Source organism: Chroicocephalus ridibundus, chromosome 4 (genome assembly GCF_963924245.1).
Source record: "Chroicocephalus ridibundus chromosome 4, bChrRid1.1, whole genome shotgun sequence".
Taxonomy (NCBI): domain Eukaryota; kingdom Metazoa; phylum Chordata; class Aves; order Charadriiformes; family Laridae; genus Chroicocephalus; species Chroicocephalus ridibundus.
Window position 1 is genome coordinate 3,888,795 of NC_086287.1, and position 23,341 is coordinate 3,912,135.

The following is a 23,341-nucleotide window of genomic DNA, read 5'->3' on the forward strand; positions in this document are numbered from 1 at the left end:
AGAAAAGTACGAAACTTCACCTCATTGGGGCATTAACAACACCGCGGCCCATTCCTGTGAAGCGAATTAAATTGGTGGGCGAGGACAGTGCTGCCAGAACTGAAGTCAAATTCTGGAAGACTTGAGCTTGTGTAACCTTGGTCAGAGCCAGGTTCACAGGAACAGCTCAGCATCTCCCAGGATTTGACCACCACTTACACTCCTTATCTTTAACCGTTTGAAATGGTTCCTTACATCCTCATCGCGTTCCAGTTCCAGACCAGCCTCCACAAGGTTCCCTTCATACTCCTCCCTGCGAAACCTCTTGTCGTCTTCGTGATAATCCACATGAGGTTCACTTTCCCTCATTTCCAGCTGCGCTCCCTTCCCAGGAAGCGGCTGGTCCTGCTTGGTGCTTCGGGCACTTGAATCATTGTGATGAACCCTCCTGGTGAGTGTCTTCCCTGCCGAGGACTTCTTGTAATGATAAACTAGGATGTAGTCAACTTTTCTCTTGCCGTCTCTGAAGTAGAGTCCATATTTGCAGTCAGCATCTGGATTTTTGGATAGGGAATTTAATAACTGGAAGCAGGGAACGGGGGTGTGGAGAGAAGGTGAGAGGAGAAGAATAATGAGTACACACGCCAACACCAGACAGACCAGATCCTTGTGTCAAGGACTCCTCCTTGCCTGGAGCACACAATGATCTATCTTCAAACAGCAGGCATACGGGAGGAGCCCCCCCATGCTACTTACTCAAAACAATTTTGCAAGTTAACACTTGCAATTTTACTGGTAGCCAGCTGGGATTTTATTGGGCCAGAAATGAATAGCTAAAATAACTGGGATTTAATCTAATTACCAGCACACTAGTTCATAAATCAGCTACTTGGTGGATTTGGTTTTCTCCTTTGGGGGTTAATCGCCACTAAGATCATCTGTCCTTTTCCACCCAAGACATCTGCGTTTCATTTCTGACAAACAGATTAATATCATGTGCAAACATTTCTCACTTCTCTTATCTATCGGTGCAAGTTTGTATCATCTGAGAAAGAGATCATCTTAGATACAGACTGAAGGGAGCCAGCTGGTCACGAAGCGCCGCCAAAAATGCAGATGGACCGTAGCCAGGGAAGTGGGTTTGTTGCTTACTGAGTTCATCACTTTTCCCCCCCCTCCCACTTGTAAAACCTGTGCCGCTTTGCCATCTGATGGTGGCAAGGGCTTTACTCCTGTCTTGAATCAACACTGTGCGAGGCGTTGCAAGATGCAAGAAATGCAAGGCTTTAAAACGCAATTCCATTTCCAAGCATTTATATGAAAACCGCACAGGGCAACTGTAGAAACATAAAACAGTACTAACAATTATTCAATTCTACTTTCAATAACACTCTCACTTCTCATGCATAATTCATAATTCTACTCTTGGAAATGCACGCACCGTTAAAAAAAAAAGTGAGAATTCACTAGTAACTTGCGTTTGTTTTTTACCAAAATACTAATCACAGGAGCGGCTTTTCAGGGACCATGGACATTTTTTGGCTTTTAAGTTTACAGACGAACGTAAAGCCTCCACGTAAGGAAAAGGACTTGTGCTCCAAATGATAGCAATTGACCACCAGTTGCAAACCATTTTGGTCAAAACCCCATGTGGGATGTGTACACCTCCTGCTTGTTTCATGCATAAAACCATGACTGTAAGTTATTTGCAAATGGTTGTTTCTAAGACAATCCAATTTTTAAACCTCAGATGAAAAGGGCAGCCTCTGAGCTTACTGCACAGTCTATCATGACCGATATAGCCAAAACTTCACTGAAACCCACTCAATGCTACACAAATTTGCATACTTCTCTGAACATCGCTTTGGGGAGGGAAGGTCCCCGCTACCACAACTATAAATCAATAAATTTCTCTTTAAGGGACAGTCTGTTCTTCCCTTTTTTTCCTCCGACAACAAATTCCAGCAGCAAACCCCATTTTCCTGCATTTGGAAGGGAGGAAGAAGCCCACCAAAGAAGTAATTAGACAAGCGCAATCAGACGAGCGCAGAGCAGTAACGCCCAGCAAGGAGGACCGGCAGACAGCAAGAAGCCCGAGATGCCAGGCAGGACGCGGAGCAGCCGCCTGCCAAGGCGGGATCCCTGAAGAGTCATAGCTTTGGCAAAGCCTGACTCGACCACGTCTGCCCAGGGCCAGCCTGGCTGCAGGTCCCCATCTCCTCGGCCCCTCGCCGCTTTGCTCCACGCCCGCCTTTACTGTCTGGTTCTCCTTTTCTTTCAGGATCCCATCTCTCTTTTCCATTTAACCTAAACCCTTTGCTCCAAATACATAAATATATCATAAAACACATCATAAAACAATACAGCATTCGCTGCCACCATGTCCTATTCCCTCTCTCCCCTGCTCCATGTCTGTCTTATTTAGCCACGACATGGCACAGGCTGCTCATGTTTGTGCCCTATCTATCTAGATAGTCCTCCTTAGCTCTTGAGCATAACTACAATATAGAAGACCGTTAATAACTATTACTTTCTGATTGCTTCATGATTCATGGCATGCACCCGTGAATTCACATTTTTTTCAAAGCAAGCTGACAGCCTGCTTGTGGCAGGCAACTCAGTCCTGCAAATTTTTATAGAAACAAAATACTAAGAAATAGCAACTAACTGGATTTTCAGGATACAATACCTCTTCAAAGTAAATAGTTGGTGTAAACAAGAAACAGGAACACCGGGCTTTCTTTTAAGATAACTAATTGTATTTAATTTTCATTTTAAAGATGTGTTGATCTTATTAATTCATCAATTATTGAAACATCAATTTCTGAAAAATTTCAATTAATGTTCAATTAATTCAATTAATGTTTCAATTAATTGAAACATCAATTTCTGAAAGACTGGGCTGAACTGACAGATGTTCAGGTAAGCGGAGGGAGATAAAACAGGCAAAAGACTCAGAGCCCAACCACTTCCCACCCTTGTTGGAGTGACTTTATGAGGGACGGCAATTAGTTGCTCTGTTCTGGAACCTAATAAATAAAGGAAACGGGCAGGCCTGAAGATGGCTCTCGAAGACGAGAGCAGTGAGTGTGCCAGATGTTTCTAACCGCCCGGGGAGCTCAGGAGAGATCGGTACCTCCCAGCCACAGCTCTTCTTCTCCTGGAGCACCCCTTGGGTGGAGGCCGAGAAAAGCGGCACTGAAAATCCCTGGTTTCTCTGTTTCTTTGAGCCACTGCCACTGGGAAGGGGACAGGTCACACTGCAGAAACTGAATTGAGAGCTTCTTCCCCTTTCTTTGAACTTTCCTGTTGAAAAACGGACCCTTGTGAGGACTCTCTGACAATTCAGGAGAAGGTGCTGCACCGTGGATACTAAACCCTCAAGAAGTTTATTAATACATGAGAATAGCTACATCCCACCGCGAAAGGGATGCAGGCAAAAGACTCAAAGAAGCCTCTTGGTCCTGTTTTAAAGAAGGAAATGGTGAGATTAGTAGCACATTAGAATGGTACTAATCCTTTCTCACGGTGCTGCTACACTGCCATAGAGAGGGAGTTGTGCTGACTGAGACCACGTAAGGCTCGTGTGTCCCTTTGGTTCAAGTGAGAGGCTGAAAAGACATTTCAGTTTTACCACAGCAGGAGGGATGTTTACACTCTGACAGAATTATTCCTCTGCTGTCCATCCTAATTAAGCACAAGCACAATAAACCAAGTATTTCTCTTCCTGGTACACCTTTCCCCAGCGAGATCTGTTACATAGCCCACTCCACCTCAATTCCTTCACCTGAATAAACTCCCCTTTATGTGTTCATGACGTAACCAATTCCTAATCCTGTTGGGTATTCGCATTACTAACTTTCTTTAAAATTGGCGTTGAAGAATTTAACCAAGGCACTATTAATGAGCCTGGAAATCTAACCTCTGTTGTGTTCTACAGAGTATTAGTTTAACATTGCATATGTTAACAATAGCTTTCACATGAAATTTTAGGTGTTTTTTCTGTTCTACTCTATACGGGCGAAGAGATTTGAAGGTTGCTACAGCCTTATTGCCAGATTGATTACTCTGAGAACAGCCAACCCCTTGTCACGCTAAAGGTTAAATAAGGATCCCTGGCTTCCCTTCTTCACCTCAAAGAACAAGCCCCACTAAATTAGCACGTGCTGCGCCTGGTGGCAATCCTTCTCAGCACTTCCGAAAAAGAGGGGGAGAGGATTTCAGAGCATCCTGGGAATGGAGAGAATGAGAAATAAGCAAAGGGGTAAAGCGCAGTATTGCCGGTTATGACACATCAGGCAAGTCCTGTACTCACAGTACTCTCGTGCTGGTCATAGCCTATATCCTCAATAGCTCGGATGTTGATAATGTGAATCCCCTTCTCCTCAGCAGGTAGACAGGAGTATTTCTTGTTCACCCTCATTCCTGTCTCCTCCGGAGCCTCGTTGAGATCTTCTGGCAGAAAATCCACCCCATGAAACTCACTGTCTGCGTCTGGAAAAGAAAAGGAACAATTTCATCAAGACACTTTAATCCCAACACTTGCTCCTCCCAGAGCCAGCCAAGCTGAAACGTATCCTGTTCCCGCCTTCTTCTGCCAACAAGCCCTTGTGCAGGGCTCCCACCCCTTCTCCATGCCTCCCTTCTCAGCTTTCCCGCAGTCCTCTACAGCCCTACCTAGGTCTCCTCCTCCTCCTCCGGAGTGCTCAGGTAACTTCTTTTCTGCAGTGCTGTCTCAGCACGTGTTTACTGTCTTATAGAATGGTTAAGAGAAGGAAAAAAGAAAAAATAGTCTCAGAATTAGCTGGTGACAATAGGTGCCATGGTGTTTTGCCCTTTTCAGTAGGCATTTTCTCCTTCAATAAGCACTCGCCTATGCTGAAAAATTAAGCAGTGAGTTTCCCCTCAAGTACCTACGTACTGCATAGGATACACTGAACCATTCTTTTAGCAGTCAGAGGTTTCCTCCCTCTCAACCTGCCAGGGACCCATACTGTTTCCACTTATTATTTAAGTATATGGATGAGCTAAAGGATTTCATGTAAAAATTTCTTTACAGACTGAGCGAACAGATAACTTATAAAATGCAAACTAGTGTCTGCATATGTGCATTTATGCCAGCTAGAGAAGGCAAAGTTTTCCAAGATGTGATTTGTTTTGACATTGAAGTGAAATACTGCAGCATTATGCCATTTTTTTAAATCACACAGGGCCAGAATTTGCTTTTCTAAAGACTGAAGATAAAGCAAGAATTTTAGAATTTAGCCTTGAATGGATACTAAATTAAATTTCCCAAAATTAAACAAACAACGAAAACACACAGAGGAGCGTGCTTTAATAGCAGCTACATTACACCAGTCTGTTGCTGCAACTACTTCAACACTGTCTCTGGAGCAGATAGCAGCAGATAGCTTCAGAAATTGCAGAGATTAAGCCCATTAGAAAAATACTTCCCTCCTACCTAGAGCTGCCACTAAGCTTATGATGAGGTGAGGACAGAGACCACATTTTAATTAGCTATGTCTTAGCCTAAGAGCATGTTCCTCCTCTTCACCAAACTACCCGTCTGGATTTGGTTGAACTTCAGGGATGACGTGGAAGGAACAGACAGGGAAAAATCTCATTCCCCAACAAGTCTGCAGATGACGTGAAACTGAGGAGCATGGCTGATAAGCTGGAGGGTAAGGTTGCCATTTTGAGGGGTCTCAACAGGCTGGAAAAATGGGCTGAGAGCAGCCTCATGAAACTCAAGAAAGTCAAGCATGAAGTCCTACAGTTGGACAGACCAGCCTCAAGCACAAGCAAAAACTTGGGGTGGACCAGATAGAAAGTATCTCTGCAGAAAAGCACCCAAGGGTCCTGGTGGACAGGTTCAAAGGAGTGATTGTCTCGAGTGGTGAAGGATAGCTGCACACTGGACTCCGTTAGCAAGAAAGCAAAGCCAGTAGGTCTAGGGAAGCGTTTTTCACCTTTATTTGACACTTGCCAGACCACAGCTAGAGCGCTGTGCCAAGTTTTGGCTCCCCAGCACAAGAAGGACATTGACAAACTTGAGCAACAAGGGTGATCACACGATGGGGAAAAGGCCCAGCGAAGCTGTAAATCTCCGTCCATCCCTGGAAGTGGTCAGAGCTTAACTACACATGGTGCCAAGCAACCTGACCCAACCTTAATGTTGGGAGGGCACCACATGAACCTGCAATCCAGGTTCTTCATGGTAACACGCAGGAGTCTGCATGGACAACAACCTGTGGCACCAGAGGAAGAAGGTGTGGCCAAAGCCTTGGCACATTTCTTGAGTTTATCAGAGTAAGATAAACATTATTAGTATGAAAGCTATGCTTCTCTGGAATTAGCAGTCATGCTTCTCTGGAACTTGCAAACACCTCCAGTTTGCAGATCTTCATTTCAATTCCTGTATCTGGGATATTTGCTGCCCCAAGAGATTCTCTACAAGCTGCCTGCTTTCCTAGGAACTGCCTATTTACTGAAGCCTAGTTACTTCAGCAGATTACATTCGAATTCTCTATTCGATGAGAAGAACCTTTTACTGCCTATGAATCTGAATATTTTGCCTATCTCATAATAGACCTGTGAGCTTTTCAGCGCTAGTTTGGAAATTACAATTAGGATGGAATATGTTTAGAGCTGAAAAATCACAAGCTTCGCTGAGTCCAAACAAGCTCCCTGTGCTCTGGAGCTGCACTTCTGAGCAGCATTTGTCAAGTCCCCGGTACAGAACAAGGGGACCTGCTGCAATGATTCAGTGCTATTGTGCAAGCTCAAACAATCACCCCTCCGCAGGCACATATTTACAGTTCTGTTTACACATCAGTAGCCTGGCAATATCGGAAAGAACAAATACTTAAGGTAGGCAATGAATCATACAATTTTGGTTTAGTAGGACTACTGGAAAAGATGTGAAATGTGAGAACTTCATTGATATAATCTTAATTACGACAAGTTTGATTTCTGTACTTACAGATGATGTCAGGATTTAATACTAAGTAAAGCCATGCAAACCACTTTAGTAATTACAAACGCACGGGGATTATAACTAGTTCACTTACGCTGATTTGGCAGACGTCAAAACATTCTGTTGCAGAGCACAAAACATCTTTTTATATGGAATAGAGTATTTTAAAGACTTAAAAACACGAATCTCTATTTTGTGCTAATCATATTAAACAAGGACAGTAATTTAATCTCAAAATAAATTCACATTCAGAATTATTTATGGCAAGGTAGTTGGTGTAATAGGAAGAGCACAAAGCACATTAATGTCCTAATTCAGCTGGAGTCACATCTTAATCTCTTTGTTGGGAGCTGAAGAAGAGTATTGTGAAAATTGCTAGCTTTGCCTGCTAACATTGACTAACCCGTTCTCTGCTATTTACTAACCAGACAACACTACGACAAAGACTTGAAGAAGCCCTGAACGTATTTCAACACAGCCACATGACCAGTCAGCCCTTCCTCCGCCATATCCACAGCTGATGTTGTTCAGAAACCTATGGATTTCGAGACAGAAGAAGGTCCTAATATTCCTGGAACATAGACTCAGACCCATCTGATGCTTCTTTTACACTTTATTACGTATCGCTTTGTCATTTCCCAATATTTGCTACGAAGCGCAGAACACCCTGCCAAGTATACAATATACAATGATACACTTTGAAGTAATCCTTGCCTGTCTCAAAACATCCCCGTCCTGTAAGAGTGCAGAATGCTGAAAAGCGTTTGATACCAATTTCAATCCCACCCTTGAACCAGGTTAGAGAAAGTACTGGGTGAACATCTGACACGTATAGAACTTCTACCTTCCTTAGTGCCGCCAGTGCCGGGTAATTCCTGTCGGCAGTGCCGGGTAATTCCTGTATTTGCTGTTAACGACCCTGTGTACATAATAACAGGCGTTGAGGCAGCGCTTGTGTTTAGGATCGGCCATACGTGACCATACGCATATCTTCATAGCTGTCCCTTTTTCGTTAGGAGTGAGGTAACATGGGAGGGCAAGAAAAAGAAGGCAACAGAAACAGATGTTTGCAGCAGCTCCCAAGCTACCTTTCTGCTCTCTGTGGGAGTCTTCCCAGAGATCCTGGGATGCCGTGGGTGACGCTGAGCCACCAGCTGCAACTCAGAGCACGGAGACGCTACAATGACCTTGCGAACTGCGCTCAAGTTAGAGATATCTTCGCCATTCCGAAAGGATTCCTCCGTAAAATGCACCAGGTAAAACGAGTTCTGTGCCATTTCCAGTACGAAACAAGCAAACGCTATATTCATCTGAAGCAGATAAACTTCTGTGGATCACAGAGGTGAGAGCACAAGGAGAGAAACTGGTGAATGAAGAGATCAGAAGAGACAAGTGCAGTACACCAGTAAGGAGGGTCTGCGTCTTCGCGCCTGTTACTTCTCCCCCTGAATCTCCAATGAGTCTCTCACTCTGCACAATACGGGAAACGGGATTATATTAATTAAAAAAACCCTCAAACTTGCAAACACCTGCTCCTTTGTTCAAATTTCAGTTGCAGCTGTGGAAGTCCTCAAACTCTTCTTGCAAAAATTAATGCTAATTAATTAACAATTAACTTTTCCACCACAGAAATTCGGCATATTATGCTATAACTGTTACTCATTTAGACAGTGCTTCTTCATTGGACTTTGGTGACCAGGTGAACGAGAACGGAAAATCTGCTCTAGAAATGGGTGTATTTTATCCAATGCTTGCCTCAGACTCGATCTAATAGCTTATTAATATTATATTCATAATCACGTATAACCACTGAATATTCTTGGGGGGAAAAAATTTTCATTAAAAAAAATGGAAAATTGCATTCACACAATGCAGTTTTTACAGAAACATCCTGTGCTAGTTCTAAAACGAGCACCATCAAGGCAGCATGAGCACATATAAACAAATGAACAACCATTTCACTGCTCAACCTGAAACCCGGGACTTCACTGAAGCTCGTTTCTCTTATCTCCCCTTGCTTTCTTCTTTAGGGAGTATGTTTAAGAAAGTGGCTAGAACAAAAAAGTCACAAAGACATCTAAGTCAGCTGTTCCAGTTGTTCTCAATAAAGAAGAAGCAGGAGAACAAGACCGTGTCATTTAAGACTTTCAAATGTCCACGTTCTTATCTTCTTGCCTTACATAAATTGTGACAGCATCCAGAATGAAAAATTAAGAATCACATAGGGTAAGTTCCCTGAAAGAATCGTTTTAAAGGAGCCATAACACCAGTTCTTCAAAAAAGCTTCAGAAATACTACCATATGGGGTTTAGATTCCTTAAACTGAAGACACGTGTTCCATATGAAATAGCAAGTAGAAGTGCTGTGTGCAGGTCCCAGAACTGGTAACGACCCTACTGTGACAGGGAGGAAGAAGCATGTTAAGGAAGTCATGCACACACACACACACATATATATATATTTTTGTTTAAAAAGAAAAAAAAGCATACATACTTATAAATATAGGTTGTATATTTTGTTTATGCTATGCTCTTTCTGCAGAAGAAATGCTAGTGTATGCAATATGTTGGATATTTTTTGGATTGGGGTTCTTTTTAAAAAAAGCTGTGATAGATACTGAGAGGAAACACCTTAGTGTGGTTTTGCTTACTATATATTGCCCCCTAGCAGCAGAATCCTCCTTCAGCACATTCTTACCTATTTCTTTACTTCTTGTATCTTCCAAATTCAAAGCTACAGGTTAATCCTTGGGCTGAGAAGCAGAAAAAAATAAATTCTCACAAGTGACTCACCTATCACTTCCTCTTATTTGTTGGGCTTTTTTTTTCTCTCTACTGATGTGTTAAAAGGCTGTCAGATTTGGAGCCTGAAATCCCTGCTTCGTCCTCGAGAAAAATAAGGGAAGGCAAATGTCAAGGAAGCCTCAGCATGCCACCCCACCAGCGCGTCTCATTCCTGCCCTATGGGTCATTCCTCCTGGCCCGTGAAGCTGTGCCACGGGACAGCCAGTGAGGATACCCGCTGCTGGCGAAGAGGGGAGATCTTTTTTGGGACGCTGACACCTGTTTACGAGGCACTGGCCCGAGACCAACAGCCCGGTCAGGAACCACAGTGCTCTCCAAGGAGCCCTCGTCCACGTCCTGAACTTTTGTCCCGTTCAAAGTCCAGAAGTTAAGCACTGATTAGATCCACATCTGTGATCATTTGATTTACGTTTTCCCCGGCCTCTCCCCAGTTGCGAGCAGCCAGATGTTGCCTCTACAACTGCTTCTGGAGATGCAGGAGGTTGCACTAATACCACGGACTGGCCTGGCAGGCAAAGGGCTGCTGTAAAAGGCAACCGACCTACCCTCGGGGCAAGATTAAGGCTTTCAGGGATGTCGGCACCTCCTGTCCCCCCGCCTGCAGAGAGGTGACTCCCTGCCCCTTTGATCTCCTCTAGCACCACGCTAAGTAGGACGCCCTGGAACTCACCCATCTCCTTTGCTTTTGTGTTTCTTTTAAAACTTGGCCGTAGCCTAGGTCTGTACGGGGTATTACCTTAATGAAGCAAACAGGAGGTCACCATCCAATCCATTTAAAAAAAAAAGAATAAGATTGAACAGCGAAATAAAACTTGGATTCCAAGGACAGTTTCCTTTACAGAATTGAAAATACTTTTAACGCAGGACAATCTTCATATAGCTGACGCTGACCACTTTGTTAGCACTTCGCATCAGCCTGAACGGCAGAGCCCATTCAGAGCCTTCGTGGCCAGTATTTGGGAATCTGGAAACCAACTCCCGTCACACGGGGGGAGAAAAATTCAGCTCCTGGCAGGATTATTTGAAACATCAGCTCGCTTAGCCGTATTTCTCAGTACTGACATACCCGCGGCGGGTCTCTAGAGTGGGGCTGCAGCTTTCCTGGAAGGCTGTCTACAGCTTTAAAGTTATTGATCTATTATTATCAGCAACATGTTAAAAGAAGGTTAGAAGGACACACAACTGTGACAACATTTCTATTTCTGCCCTTCTATTTTTGTTTTTAAAGATTAATTTACTCTCTTTGCAGTATGTAGCCCTAGGCTTGGACGCACCTGATCTGACAGAAACCTTGTGAAATGTGAAATCTAAAAATGAAAAGCATATTGCCTAAAAAAATGTAATGATAGTAAAACAAACATTTTGTTTGAAATGACATTTTCAACAGCACATAAAGGTCCAGCAAATATAAATTCTACCGTAACAAGACTCATGCTACCTGTTTATTTAGACCCTGGGAGAATCCCATATTTTATCAAAACACACAAAGCTCCCCAAGACAAATTGCACTTTTTCCCCCCAACTACCAACAACTATTTAATGGTCTATTAAGTAAGTCTATTCTTCTACCAGACACTGGAAAAATATTTCAGATTTGCTTCTGTTGCTATTCCACAAAATACAGCATTAAAGCCAGGCTCGAGTCCACTGCAGATTGTTCTTTGCGAACTCTAACTCCAATGTTACCCATTATTTCTGTAACTTGATAGTACTTCATAGCAAAATAGGCAAAATGAGCAAAATTCTGCTCCTAATTACTTTGCTACACGTAGAGAATAACTCCTGCAACTGGTTTTTTTTTTTCATTTTACATTAGTTTCAATGAGAGCAGAAGCACTGGAGTGATTCACTAAACTGCATCGGGACTAAAGGCTGTAACTCTCTTTCTTGTGCACATCACTGCTGACTTCCAAAACACGTACTGATGAATTTCTTGCATGCGCTCTGCAATGTCATATCCCGAGTTATACGCATCGTGAGAACAGGAGGATGGACTGGATGTGGAAGATCCACTGAATCCGTGCTCTAGGAATCCTGTTAGTTATGTTTTGAAGGGTTGTGATGCTCATTGTTTTTGTCTGGATGTTCTGAGGGAAGGGAGGTTTTAACTAACAGGAGCAGTTAAGATGAAAGGGGAAAAAAAACTAAAAGAGAGATTATGGGGAGAGAACTGGTATGAATTGGGACAACGCATACCTAAACTCTCACAGCAGCTTTTTGACATATCTAAATAAATTTTAAATAATAAGTATAATTTCCCTTAGCAGGCTATTCCAAATAGCTCCTTATAGCAAACATGCGAAAATGAGAATCCAAAGATTATCAGTTTTACTGTTAAAATATCAGTCATAGACTGCAACCGGGGGCTGAGGCCACAGCATGTACTGCCTGGCAAAGCTGCTCTTGATCCAAGAGGTTTCCCATTTAAAGTCCTAATCTTGAAACGTTTGCCCTCGTCTTTAAATTTACGTGCATCGATATCACGAGGGCATTCAGAGGGCATAGACTTAGGCATGGATGCCCTGGAAGGTTCTGCTGACCCGACAAAGATGTTTTTGACTACAGTCACCTCGTTGAGTAACTGCGGCTCTTCTCTGCTTGTGCTGAAAGAGCCAGTCACCGCGGGTGGGGTTCTGCCTGGCAGAGCTCCACCTCATGTACGTTCTTTGGGTGTGCCAGCGCAGGGGGAGCGGAGCTGATAGCGAGACGGCAGTAGGCGATATTCATCCAAGGTGCCCAGTGCAACCTCTAGCTGTTTGAGGAAATAAAACCAAAATCCTGCACTGAGCAAAAGCTTGGTTCTAGCAAGCTGTGGTCATAGCCCTGCAGTTTCCACTTGGATGAGGAGCAACGTTGTTATATGACAATAAACAGTTTCGCTGGCATTGAAAGAATCTCTCTCTCCTTGAGCAAGTGAATGCAAATGATGAAGGAGAAAAGCTCTATTAACTCTTGTCTACCCATGAGAACGCCATTCCCTGCATTCCCCAGTCTTGATGAACTAAGCTGAGGCATACCAGAGGTAGAAGACCTCAGAAGTGACTATGCAACCAGGCGGTCTCCTCCTTGCTGTTAAGAAAGAGCTGAGATCTGACTGCCACAAAGAAGCTGATGCTCTGGGACGGTGCCACGTGCCGGCCAGCTAGCTTGCCCCGTGCCAGAGGATGCCGAAACACACACTATAGGAAAATAAGATACTCCTGCTTAGGATTCCTGGTGGTCCCATTCTGGGTGGCAAAATTCTTGGAGCAGAAAACTAATCCGTGAGCAAAGTCAGCCTTCCCTTCGGTGCTGGCGAGAGGAAGGATTGGTCCAGTGCCTTGGTTAAGGCATTTCAAGCCCCCCAGATGAAAGGCACACTTGAAATGTTTGAGCACAGATACACATTCTTTGCAGTTTGTCCCTCGGCAGGGAAGCTGATAATGAGCCCAGGCTCACCAAGCCTCTTCCTTAACGAGCTTTTGACAGTCTTTACTATCTGGTACATCCTTATATCAAAGGAGCAGTCAAGACCCAGTCTAAGTGTGAACTGCTGCCCTGTAGGTTTTGTAAGAGGGGACAGACTGACTAAAAAGCCCCGATTATCCCAAGGCACACCGGTCAATCCACACTTACTACCGAAGACTAAAGAAGAGGAAATTGCCGCGAAATTGCTCTCAACGGCAAAATGGAAAGGAGCAGAGCATGGAGGGCTGAGGGCTCTGTGGGTACTGCAGGTGGTCAGAGGCAACTGGGCCAAAATCTCCATCCAGATTTCCAGGTGTCATTCCTAATTGGCTCCCGTTTGCTCCGCAGCAGTACTTTTCCCAAAGGAGCTCAGAATCCATACCAAAGGGACGGCCCTTAAAGAAGCAGATTTCTGCAGGAAGGCAGTCGTGCCCACAGCCAGCACTTCACTCACTGCTCCTCATCAGAGAGCAAGGAGTCACCGACAAAATTAATGGTCAAAAGGTATTTTAACCACCACAGGCCATCTGTGAAGAGATTTTAGCGAAATACAACCATGAAAACGCATCACACCCTCGTGTTCGGCGATGGTCTGCCCGAAGATACTCTGGGTAAGAAAGGAAACGGCAACTCCAGCCAAGAGCAAGCATTTGATGTCAATGCAGATAGAGAGAAAGAGCGAAAACATTATTTGTTTTCATATTTCCTGAGAAAGACATTGAAGATGTTGTAACCTTGTTATTTATAGAGGGCCAAGGTTTCATCCTAGAATTTAGGAGAGGAATTTATTTTCCTCTAAAGTGTGATTAAGTTTATAAGCTTAAGACAAGGTTTTATTGTGTTTTTCTGTTTTGGTTAGCAGAATAATATTTCACTTGCTGTCTTTTTTTTTTTTTTGAAAAATGAAAATGTTCTGTTCATTTATCTGGTAAATGTTTATCAGTACAGTGAAAAAAAACCTAAACAATGGAATAAAATGGAATTAAACTTTAATATATCGCTCATCCTCAAGCCTTGAAACATTTAGAAAAACAATACTTCGCATGAAAAAAACTTCTTGTTTTACCAAAATATTTAGAAAAGTAATTTCTTTGGATACTGTCATTTAGTATATCTGTTATTCCATAAACTTTGAAAAAATATACTGTAAACTGCTATTTGCAAACTTTACTGCTTTTTAATAACACATACTCTATGTTGGTTGGTTAGTTCAACCAGTTTACAAAAGACATGATGTATTTTTGCCAACTAGATTTTTACTCTCATGAATAGTCTCTATATTTTTTTTTTAATTTTTTTAAAGGATTCTAGATATTCAGAAATTACCTTGAAGTGATTGCTTTTAAAACTGTAATAAATTTATTGCTAATTAAGAGAAAGGAAAGTTCTTCTCCCTGACCGCATAATGATGTCGACACTGGTATTTAAAGGAATAGAGGGCAACTACGTAAATATAAATAAAGGTGATGCAATTCTGACTGATTTCAAATCTAATGGAGATAACTCGCTAGTAACGTCCTTGAACCGTTTGCTTTGCTATCCTTTTGGATGTCTGGAACCCATAGCTGTTGCTATTTTTTATTATGACTAGCTGTGTATCGGAGATACTCTGTGAAGTGATGTGATAGAGCAACAGTGGGTTACGGTGGAACAGGTGTCGTAGCGCTGGATCAGCTATTGTACCATGCATTAATTTGAGAGACGTGTGGTATTTGAAATATTTGAACCGGTTGCAGTGCTTGAAAAAAAAAAAAAAAAATCCTAGGGGTGCACATTTTTATTTTCACGCCGTCACTCTTCAGCCAACTCAAGATCAAGGCACCCTTCCACCACCTGCTTGGTAAGGACATACCGAGGGGCAGGCGCCTCACCTGGCCCAACAGCACCAGGGCATCACCCACAGCCAGCCCCCGAGAGAACGCACACGTTTGGGGAACACACACATGAGCAGGGGACTGGACACCTCTCTTATGAAGAAAGGATGAGGGATTTGGGTGTTTTCAGTCTGGAAAAAAGACGACTGAGGAGGGATCTTACCAATGCTTAAGGGTGGGTGTCAGGAGGATGGGGCCAGGCTCTTTTCAGTGGTGCCCAGGGACAGGACAAGGGGTAACAGGCACAAACTTGAGCATAGGAAGTTCCATCTCAACACGAGGAGGAACTTCTTTGCTGTGAGGGTGGCAGAGCCCTGGCACAGGCTGCCCAGAGAGGTGGGGGAGTCTCCGTCTCTGGAGACATTCAAACCCGCCTGGACGCGTTCCTGTGCCACCTGCTCTGGGTGACCCTGCTCTGGCAGGGGGCTGCACGGGATGATCTCCAGAGGGCCCTGCCAACCCCTGCCATTCTGTGATTCTGTTTGTCCCTGTTCACCTCCTTTGCATGATAAAAACCTTAAGAAAAACAAGACGGCCTTCCAAGCGATGTACATTTGCTTCTTGCCAATATGGGAGCCATAGAGGAGCAGCAGCAGATATGCCTGGGATAAAATGTGCGTGCAATTGACTTCCCTGGCTTTATAGCCTGCCAAGTGACCTTATGCTGGAGGGAGAGGGGGTGTGTGCAGGTTGATGGGGGACTTGGTTAGGGAAAGCCATATCAGACCTCCTCCCTGAGGAACAGTTTCCATCCAAGCAGCTCCTCTAGCAGCGGTGAAGAGAGCAGGGTGGAGTACCGGCATTTTGTGCACCACTAATACATACATAAAGGTACTAGTGCCCCCAACAGCGGACAGTGACAGCACCTCTATCAATAACTACATGTACCTACATGAAGAAACATTTCAACATTAAAACACACGCCATATTTTCCTTGCCCAATTTTAACACGAGCTGGATTTCTGTTTATATGAAACTAAGACTTCTTTCCTGACAATTTTCATCTCCCAACTATATTCCTTCAGGAAGTATTTATAACGCAGATCAACAGTTTATATTCCTTATTCCTTTCCTACCTGTGGGCTGCTTCTTGCCTGTGAAGCCCTCATGACCGAAGGCAGGAAGGACAGTGACTGCCACCACAGCACAGCTCCAAAGCAGTCCAACAAGATGCTTCAAGGAAACTTCAGAGAACACAGAAAGTCGTCTTGATTCATGTCCCTCAATAGTACATCACAAAATCGTATTTTGTGGAAGGCTGGATGCTCTAATGGTACTGAAAATTGGAGTAAGTATAAACACAGGTATGACTTGACCCAGCCCAAAGCTTTTGGAGTGCCAGTTCTCACAGGAGGAAATATCTACAGACCAATGTTGTCACCCCTGAACATGATGTTCCAGTGGAAAAAAACCGCCTCATCGCACCTACTCCAGCCTATGTAACAATTCCCGCAGCGCCCTATCGGGATCCCCCTGGACAAGAAAATACCAAGTGCTTTCTCTGATAATCTTTCCGCTTGCTAATCAGCCACCAGGCTCTTAGAAGGGACTCAGCCGGTGACCTTTTAAACAAGATTTAAGGAGCCAAGCACCAAAATTAGCCAATTGTAGAAAAATCTGTATCTGAAATGCTATTTTTCATAGTAAAATTATCGCTTGCTGGTTTGACAGAAAGGGACACATCTTGCTCATCTTGAGGCTTTTTAGCACTTGTATCCTGTTTGGCTTCTCTCCTTATGCCTATTTATTTGGGAAATTTATGGTGCGATTCCCAGAGGTTTGGATGGCGTATCGCTTAACCACTTCAGTAAACAATCTGGAGTACTGTTTAAATATGGAAACGCTTAGTAGCAGCACAACCAAAGCGACTGGTCGAGCTGCTGCTATGCCTTAGGAAAAAAAGAGGGGGGGGAATCTTCTTGTGCAGACAGGCATTTATCTTTCATTATTTCACCACCACCACTGGGGCGCACCACGCAGCTGTAACGTTTACAAATTGCAAAATATTGATTCAGTTCAGCAGATAAAAATTTCCAGCCAGCAATGACCTTATGAAACTCTGCCCTTCTGAAGGGAGCCTTGTTGCTTCACCATGGGGAACCAAACGAGGTGTACCAGTGGCACCCTCAGGAGTCGTAGTCCTCATGGGTGCGATGGCTGCCAGTTTAAGCCAGGATGCCAAGCTTCTGCAATCCTAAAATGCATCAGTATCCCCACTGCCGGCACAAGGTCCATTCTGCCCTTGAGCTGGAATCTCTTTCTTTGGGTTTGTGGAAGGATACTTCTTGTTTTTACCATTTACTGACAGTTCTGCCTTCTCCTCACTGTGTAGGTACCAAAGACAAGGTTGTTTCTGCTAAGGTCCCAATCACAACAAATTTCCTCAAACTTTTCAGAGTATGTGATATATAGCCACACGGAATGTGGTAAGCCACACCGGACCACACATTTCTTCAGTTTTCTAAATCCAGTCTCTTGCCCTAACTCCTGCACGGAACACCTCCTCTCAGAAACTAGATTTGCTGTCCACAATGAAGATATGTGACTCCTTCTACTGAATTAACGGGGTGACCAGTTGGGAATCTTCTGAGTCTTTGTACTACCACCTCATGACCCTCAGCTCCAAAAAATAGCTGAGATTTTTCTTGCTCAATCACTAGAAAACCTCACCTGGTACATCAGCTCCTCTCTCATGTGTCAGTTAAGGGACAACCTTGTAAACCTCATCTTCCTTGTAAATTAAGCAGAAATTGGTAATAAATTAAAGTTGCTGGATTGCTCGAGCCCCCTCATGATGGTGTAAGAAACCACTAATGCAACACTCTGCTGCTCTCGTGGCCACCTTTGTCTTGCTCTTGGGAGATGCCTTCTGTTGAAGAACTTCTCGTCACTACTGGTAGGAGAGGTGCTCTCAGAGCAGAAAACAGCGTCAAACCAACTCGCAGCTAACACCTCATGATCAAACTGCACGCCCACTGCTTGTCCACCCTGTGCCCAAAAGCAACACCCACAAAAATATCTTTCCTATGACTGTAATTCCTTTACAAGCCCATCAGGGCTCTCACTACAGTGGGACGTGGTTTCTGCTCAAACACAGGCTGTTCCTAATCTTCTCCAAGGGTATCACGTGGATATCACTGCTCTGTCTAGCATCGCAGGATACTTCAGGACTCCTTCCTTATATATCAGTCGATCACAACTGTGATCGGTACAACTGATCCCTTTGTGAGACATAGCTCAGAAAAAGGCACATGACAATTTACTTCCAGTAAAGATGAAAGAGCAAGGTACTTCCAGTAAGGATGAAAGAGCAACAGCAGTGTTTCTCTGGGATATTGCCTGCAGCACTCATCGCTCCCTATTTCAGAAACATGGACTCCAATTTAAACAAATGCAAAATGACTGAGATGATGGTGGCAGTGATGGAGGGAGAAGCTTGTCCTTTGAGAAGACAATAAAAGAATTTGAGTGTTTTAAGCTAAAAAACTACCCCTTCGTTACCCCTACTTGGGTGGTCAAGAAGCCAAAGGGCAATGAAGCACAAATAAAGTGCACATGTGATTATGTTAATTTTAAAACACTCAAAGATGATCATTAGCGGTGAGGCTTTGGATCAGAGGCACAAGGTTTGTATCAGAGCAACGGAGGCAAAAAATAAAATAATTATAAATAAATAAAAAAATCAAACTATTTTTATAATGGTACTTGAGAAATTTATGAATGGGATTCTCTGATGTGGTTGCCCGAAATAGCGAAGATTTGGACATGATGACCCAGGAGTTCCTGAAAGCAGCTGGCACGGAGGCCGTGCACGCACAGAGGGTTTCCCACTGTTTCCTTTCCGCTCCTGTAACGTGGACTTTTCCCTCTGAGTTACAAACAAATTTCAGCATTAACACAGGGAACCTCAGAATAGGACAAGGATAACGAATATTCCACCACAAACAACAATTCTACCCAGAAGCCCAAACCCCGTTTGCAAACCCCACTGGCCAAATGCCTCTCTTCCACCACTGTCTTCTAAGACATGTTTTCTTGGATTTCTTCTCGTTTTTGCTGCTCTCCTCTCGCCTTTAGGCTGTATGATACAGACTCGTCGTACAGAAAAATGCCTGAAACTGGATAAAGTACTCCAGGTCAGGCTTTTCCAGCCTCAAGCAAAATTACTAGATGATCTATTGCATACACCAACATGTTCCCTACAACATAAGATATTGTGGATTTATGTTTAGTTTATGAGTCCTAGACCCTTTTCTGAGGAACTGCTATTTAACCCGCTAATTATTCTTACCCAGATGGAGTATTTTGCACTTGTCTGGTTCTCATCCCCAGCCACGTGAGCACAACCTTTTCCAGGAAGATAAGCAACGACAAGTCTGATTTAACAATGTAAGATTTAAGGCTGCTAGTCCCAGATCCAAAACTCCACCGTCGCATAACACAAAATGCTGAAGGGTAAAGAAAGATGCTCACTTGATGGGTTCAAGTTTCGAGAAATTTTTGGTGGGGCAATTTAGCATCAGCAGGCTTTATTTTAGATCGATGATCCACTGTCCTGCCACGGCCAGGAAGGAATAGAGGAATAGAGCTTATTTAGGTGCTTTGAGGAATTGGATAGAAATGCAAACTATATGCGCCCGTAACTCAAAGAAAACCAAACCAGTCCTTCTGAGTGACGTGACAGTACGCAAATCCGATATGTAAAATTGTGGAATCAGGGCAAAAGTTTCCTTTTGACTTAGTAAAACTTAGCTTCGTAGACACCGCATGAGATTCTTCTCTGTAAACACCAGAGCATGTCTGATACAAGATCAGAAAGAGAACTTACGGTAACACATACACTAATTACACTGAAAAACAATCAGCGCTCCAGAACAGATAATAATGAGAAATGAACACTGAAGGAAACTTTGATGTACTTCTTAGATAACTGCGGTACTTTAAAACTGGATTCAGTTCAAACATTTAAAACATCTCAGACTGAGATCTACATTTCAGATTGAGAATGTGTTGATGCACAAGTAGATTTTAAAATAAATACGCGGTGGAGCAGAACACAAACATGGATTTTAAAAATAAAACCAAACGAACCCTCTCCAGTTAAAACGCCCCTGTTCAAACAGCTTTAAAAACGCTTCTCCTTCACGTAAGCTAAATCCAAATGCAAAATTTTACTGAAGTAATTCTTAATAATCAGTTTGCAGCCTGGATCGGCCGAGATGCACGTTGACTCAGTGCAATTTGAGTCATGGGTCCAACCTGGGACACACTGCGAGGTCCTGCTCTGACCATTCGACTGCAAAGGCCTTCTTTATAAAGAAACTGAAAATAACACTAAGGGCAAAGCACGTCAATCCTGATGGAGGAAAACACAAACTTGTGCATATTTAAACGGGCCATTTCTCTTGCTAATGCCAAGTGAAGATCTCTCAGGCTAGATAAGTCCAGTTCGTTACTGACTAACTTGTAGGACCAAGTTGAAAAGGTGCTTCCAAAAGCATCAGTGTTCCAGTAGTGACAAGGATGAGGAATAACAACACAAAGAAAAAGGACAGAAAAGTGGAGCCATTCAAGCTTCTCTAAACATACCATTTTTTCCTGTACTTCCATATAGCAGTAAAATATTTTTCTATAACATCCTTCACCAGAAAGTCACCTGAGACAAAATTAGAAAGACATCTTATGTTTTTCTAAGACTGCAACAGCATGAAATAAGTGACCACAAAGGCCACCACAGGGAGGGGGGTTGGGAATAAAAATCCAACAGCAACAGCCATCAGTTCCCCCATTTACACAACAAATAACGTCCGTCTGATACACTTCACTTTCATTCTCTGCGGCCAAGCCACAGAAAGTGGATTTTCTCACTGTCATGATGTGACTTTGATGGCCTCCAGCATCACAAAAAAAACCATGCGATAATCTTCTATACATCATGAAAATTCTGAAAATGGTATTAACAACACAAAATAATTTCCCCTCACACTTCCCATCAACATTTCCTGTATTCTGAAGTTCAAAATTCCTATGAAAACCCCAGCTCGGGGGGGGACAGACATGGAGAGCACAACTGGAGCTCCACAAAAACGTAACGTAAAGATAAATTTTTAAAATACCCTACATATAAACTACAAACTGGTGTGCACTGTCAGGATTACCCTTCACGAACAATACATGCCAGCGCCTACTGGACTGCTTATGAAATTTGCCATTAAATTTAAACACTTCAGAGCACGGAGAAGAGCCCGTCTTGCTCGCCCATGGCCAAGTGTGGTTTTAATTACATTGCTGAAGAGAGACTAACAGCTCCGGGGATGAGCATAACACATGAGCAGACCCAGTCTTTTGAACGGGACTACTCATGTGCCTAAGTTACACCCGTGCTGCCTGAACCACAGCTTTTCAAAGTTAAGCAAATTAACCGGCCAACCTTAAGGACATTTGAAACGAGAGCATGAAGTGGGGCATCAAAGGGGAGACAGGGCGCTCTCAGTTGCAAGTATGCACGGGCTTACTGCCACCAAAATGTCCCGACACGCTTCCATCATGTTATTTTCAAAGCAGCTGCTGCCCACTGGCACTGCCGAAGTGTTTAATTACATGGAGTAAGCGTTGCAAGCCCGCCACTGCTCCTGCCCGCGCGCTGAGCCATCAGCACGGCCGCCAAGACGGGCACCCTCTCGCCCCAGGTGACAGGACGCAGACCACAGCCGTCACCTGCAAGGCGGGTCCTTCCCAGCACCTACACAACTTATTTATGTTGGAGTCCATCCCTTGATCCCACGAAGCCTTGGTGCCTGTCTTCCAATGCAACGTTCCTGAGGCCACCCAAACAAGCAGAGTAAGAAACTTGAACGCGTACCACCATGAACACTGGTTTAACAGGCCCTTTCCTTAAGAGGCAAAGGAATCGGTTCTCATTTTATTTTCAGGGTGCAACAGCAGCTAGTACCAAAGAAAACAGAGGTGGAAATACTTTTCTAAAGCCCTTTCCAAAACATTTCACATCTACACACTGGATGATGGACCATGTCCACACACTACGCGATGCTGGGAGCAGACGAGGGATTTCACATTTCAGAACCAGTCAGGAGTCAAAACATTTTCCAGCGAAGGGTTAGCCCGTTTTCTTTCAATTACCTGTACAGCGAGTGGGAAAACACTAATACAAGAGCTTAGAAATTCTACAGTTCGTAACCCTTATGGTCCAAATTCATGGTTTGAACGCCTAAATCTGCCAAGACAACATGCATCTTCCCCTCTTCCCTAACTAAAAGGTTCCTGGGTCCTATGCTGCAAACTCCCAGGCAGTGAGCAAGTCCCGCTCCCACGGCAGTTTTAAAGGATAGAAATAATAGCCTCCTATGTTTATAATTATAGCTTTAATAACACTCTACCCCCTTTCTAATTTTTCCTTCAGGCTCCCTTTTTGGCCTCTCCTCAGTGACAGCCTCTCACAGACGTTTCCAAACTGTAACACATACTTTGGTGGCTATCAGTTCCACTCACTCCAGACAGATTTTTAACTTGATGGTTGCACCCCCTCCCCCCTCCAGAAAAAGAAAATCTAACGGTCTACAAGTTATTCTCTCAAGAAGCATTATAAAGAAAATTTAAAGGATGAGCTTCTCTTCAGTGCTCTCAGACAGGTTTAGTATAGCAGCAGGTTTTACACATCCACGTACAAACCCATCTGTTTACTTTTATCTGGACTTTTTGATTGGGTTTAAGTTTTACACGCATCAAGTAAGGAATGACAGGATCATCGTTTCAAGCTGTAACGCTATTACGTAAATTAGGGTGGGAAGAAATAGCGCTACCAAGTCCAAGGAAAGGTGAAGGCTGCATGAGCAGACTCATAAATGACTGACTGAGTGTTTAAGCAAGAGAATGGTGAGAACGGAGCAAAATCTCCTCAAAACAGTGAGAAGGTTGATCCGTAGGGGCTGTCCACGTCACTCTGATGAGCTGAAGCTGGTATTGCTGCAAGATCCCTGCTTCTAAAGCCACAGACAGTGGAAAGCCAAACACTTTATTGATGCAAGTTCATAATTGTACTGTATAAATTCAGTGACGCAAGATGGATCTTTTCCTCTTTCTTTTAACAAAGAGTTCCTTGACCCTATGCTGCACACCCCTGCTGCTGTAAAACATCACTAAAATACAGAAAACACAAAGTGAAACACTTGCTCACGCAAACTTTGGCAAACTCTTGCTACAAGACACCAACTGATGCAAGGAGCCGATTGGATTCGAGAAGG

General features: G+C 43.6%; 1 protein-coding gene across 9 annotated transcripts in view; it reads right to left on the reverse strand.

Moving 5' to 3' along the window:
* ANO1 (anoctamin 1) overlaps positions 1-23,341 on the reverse strand; it is an 83,807-nt gene that overhangs the window by 44,948 nt on the left and 15,518 nt on the right. For all 9 annotated transcript variants that reach the window (XM_063333049.1, XM_063333048.1, XM_063333046.1 and 6 more), the window contains exons 2-3: positions 4,295-4,473; positions 235-561 (exon numbers count right to left, since the gene is read on the reverse strand). In XM_063333049.1, coding sequence (XP_063189119.1) covers positions 235-561; positions 4,295-4,402 — 435 coding nt within the window. In that variant the 5' untranslated portion in view covers positions 4,403-4,473. The remainder of the gene's footprint in view (positions 1-234; positions 562-4,294; positions 4,474-23,341) is intronic.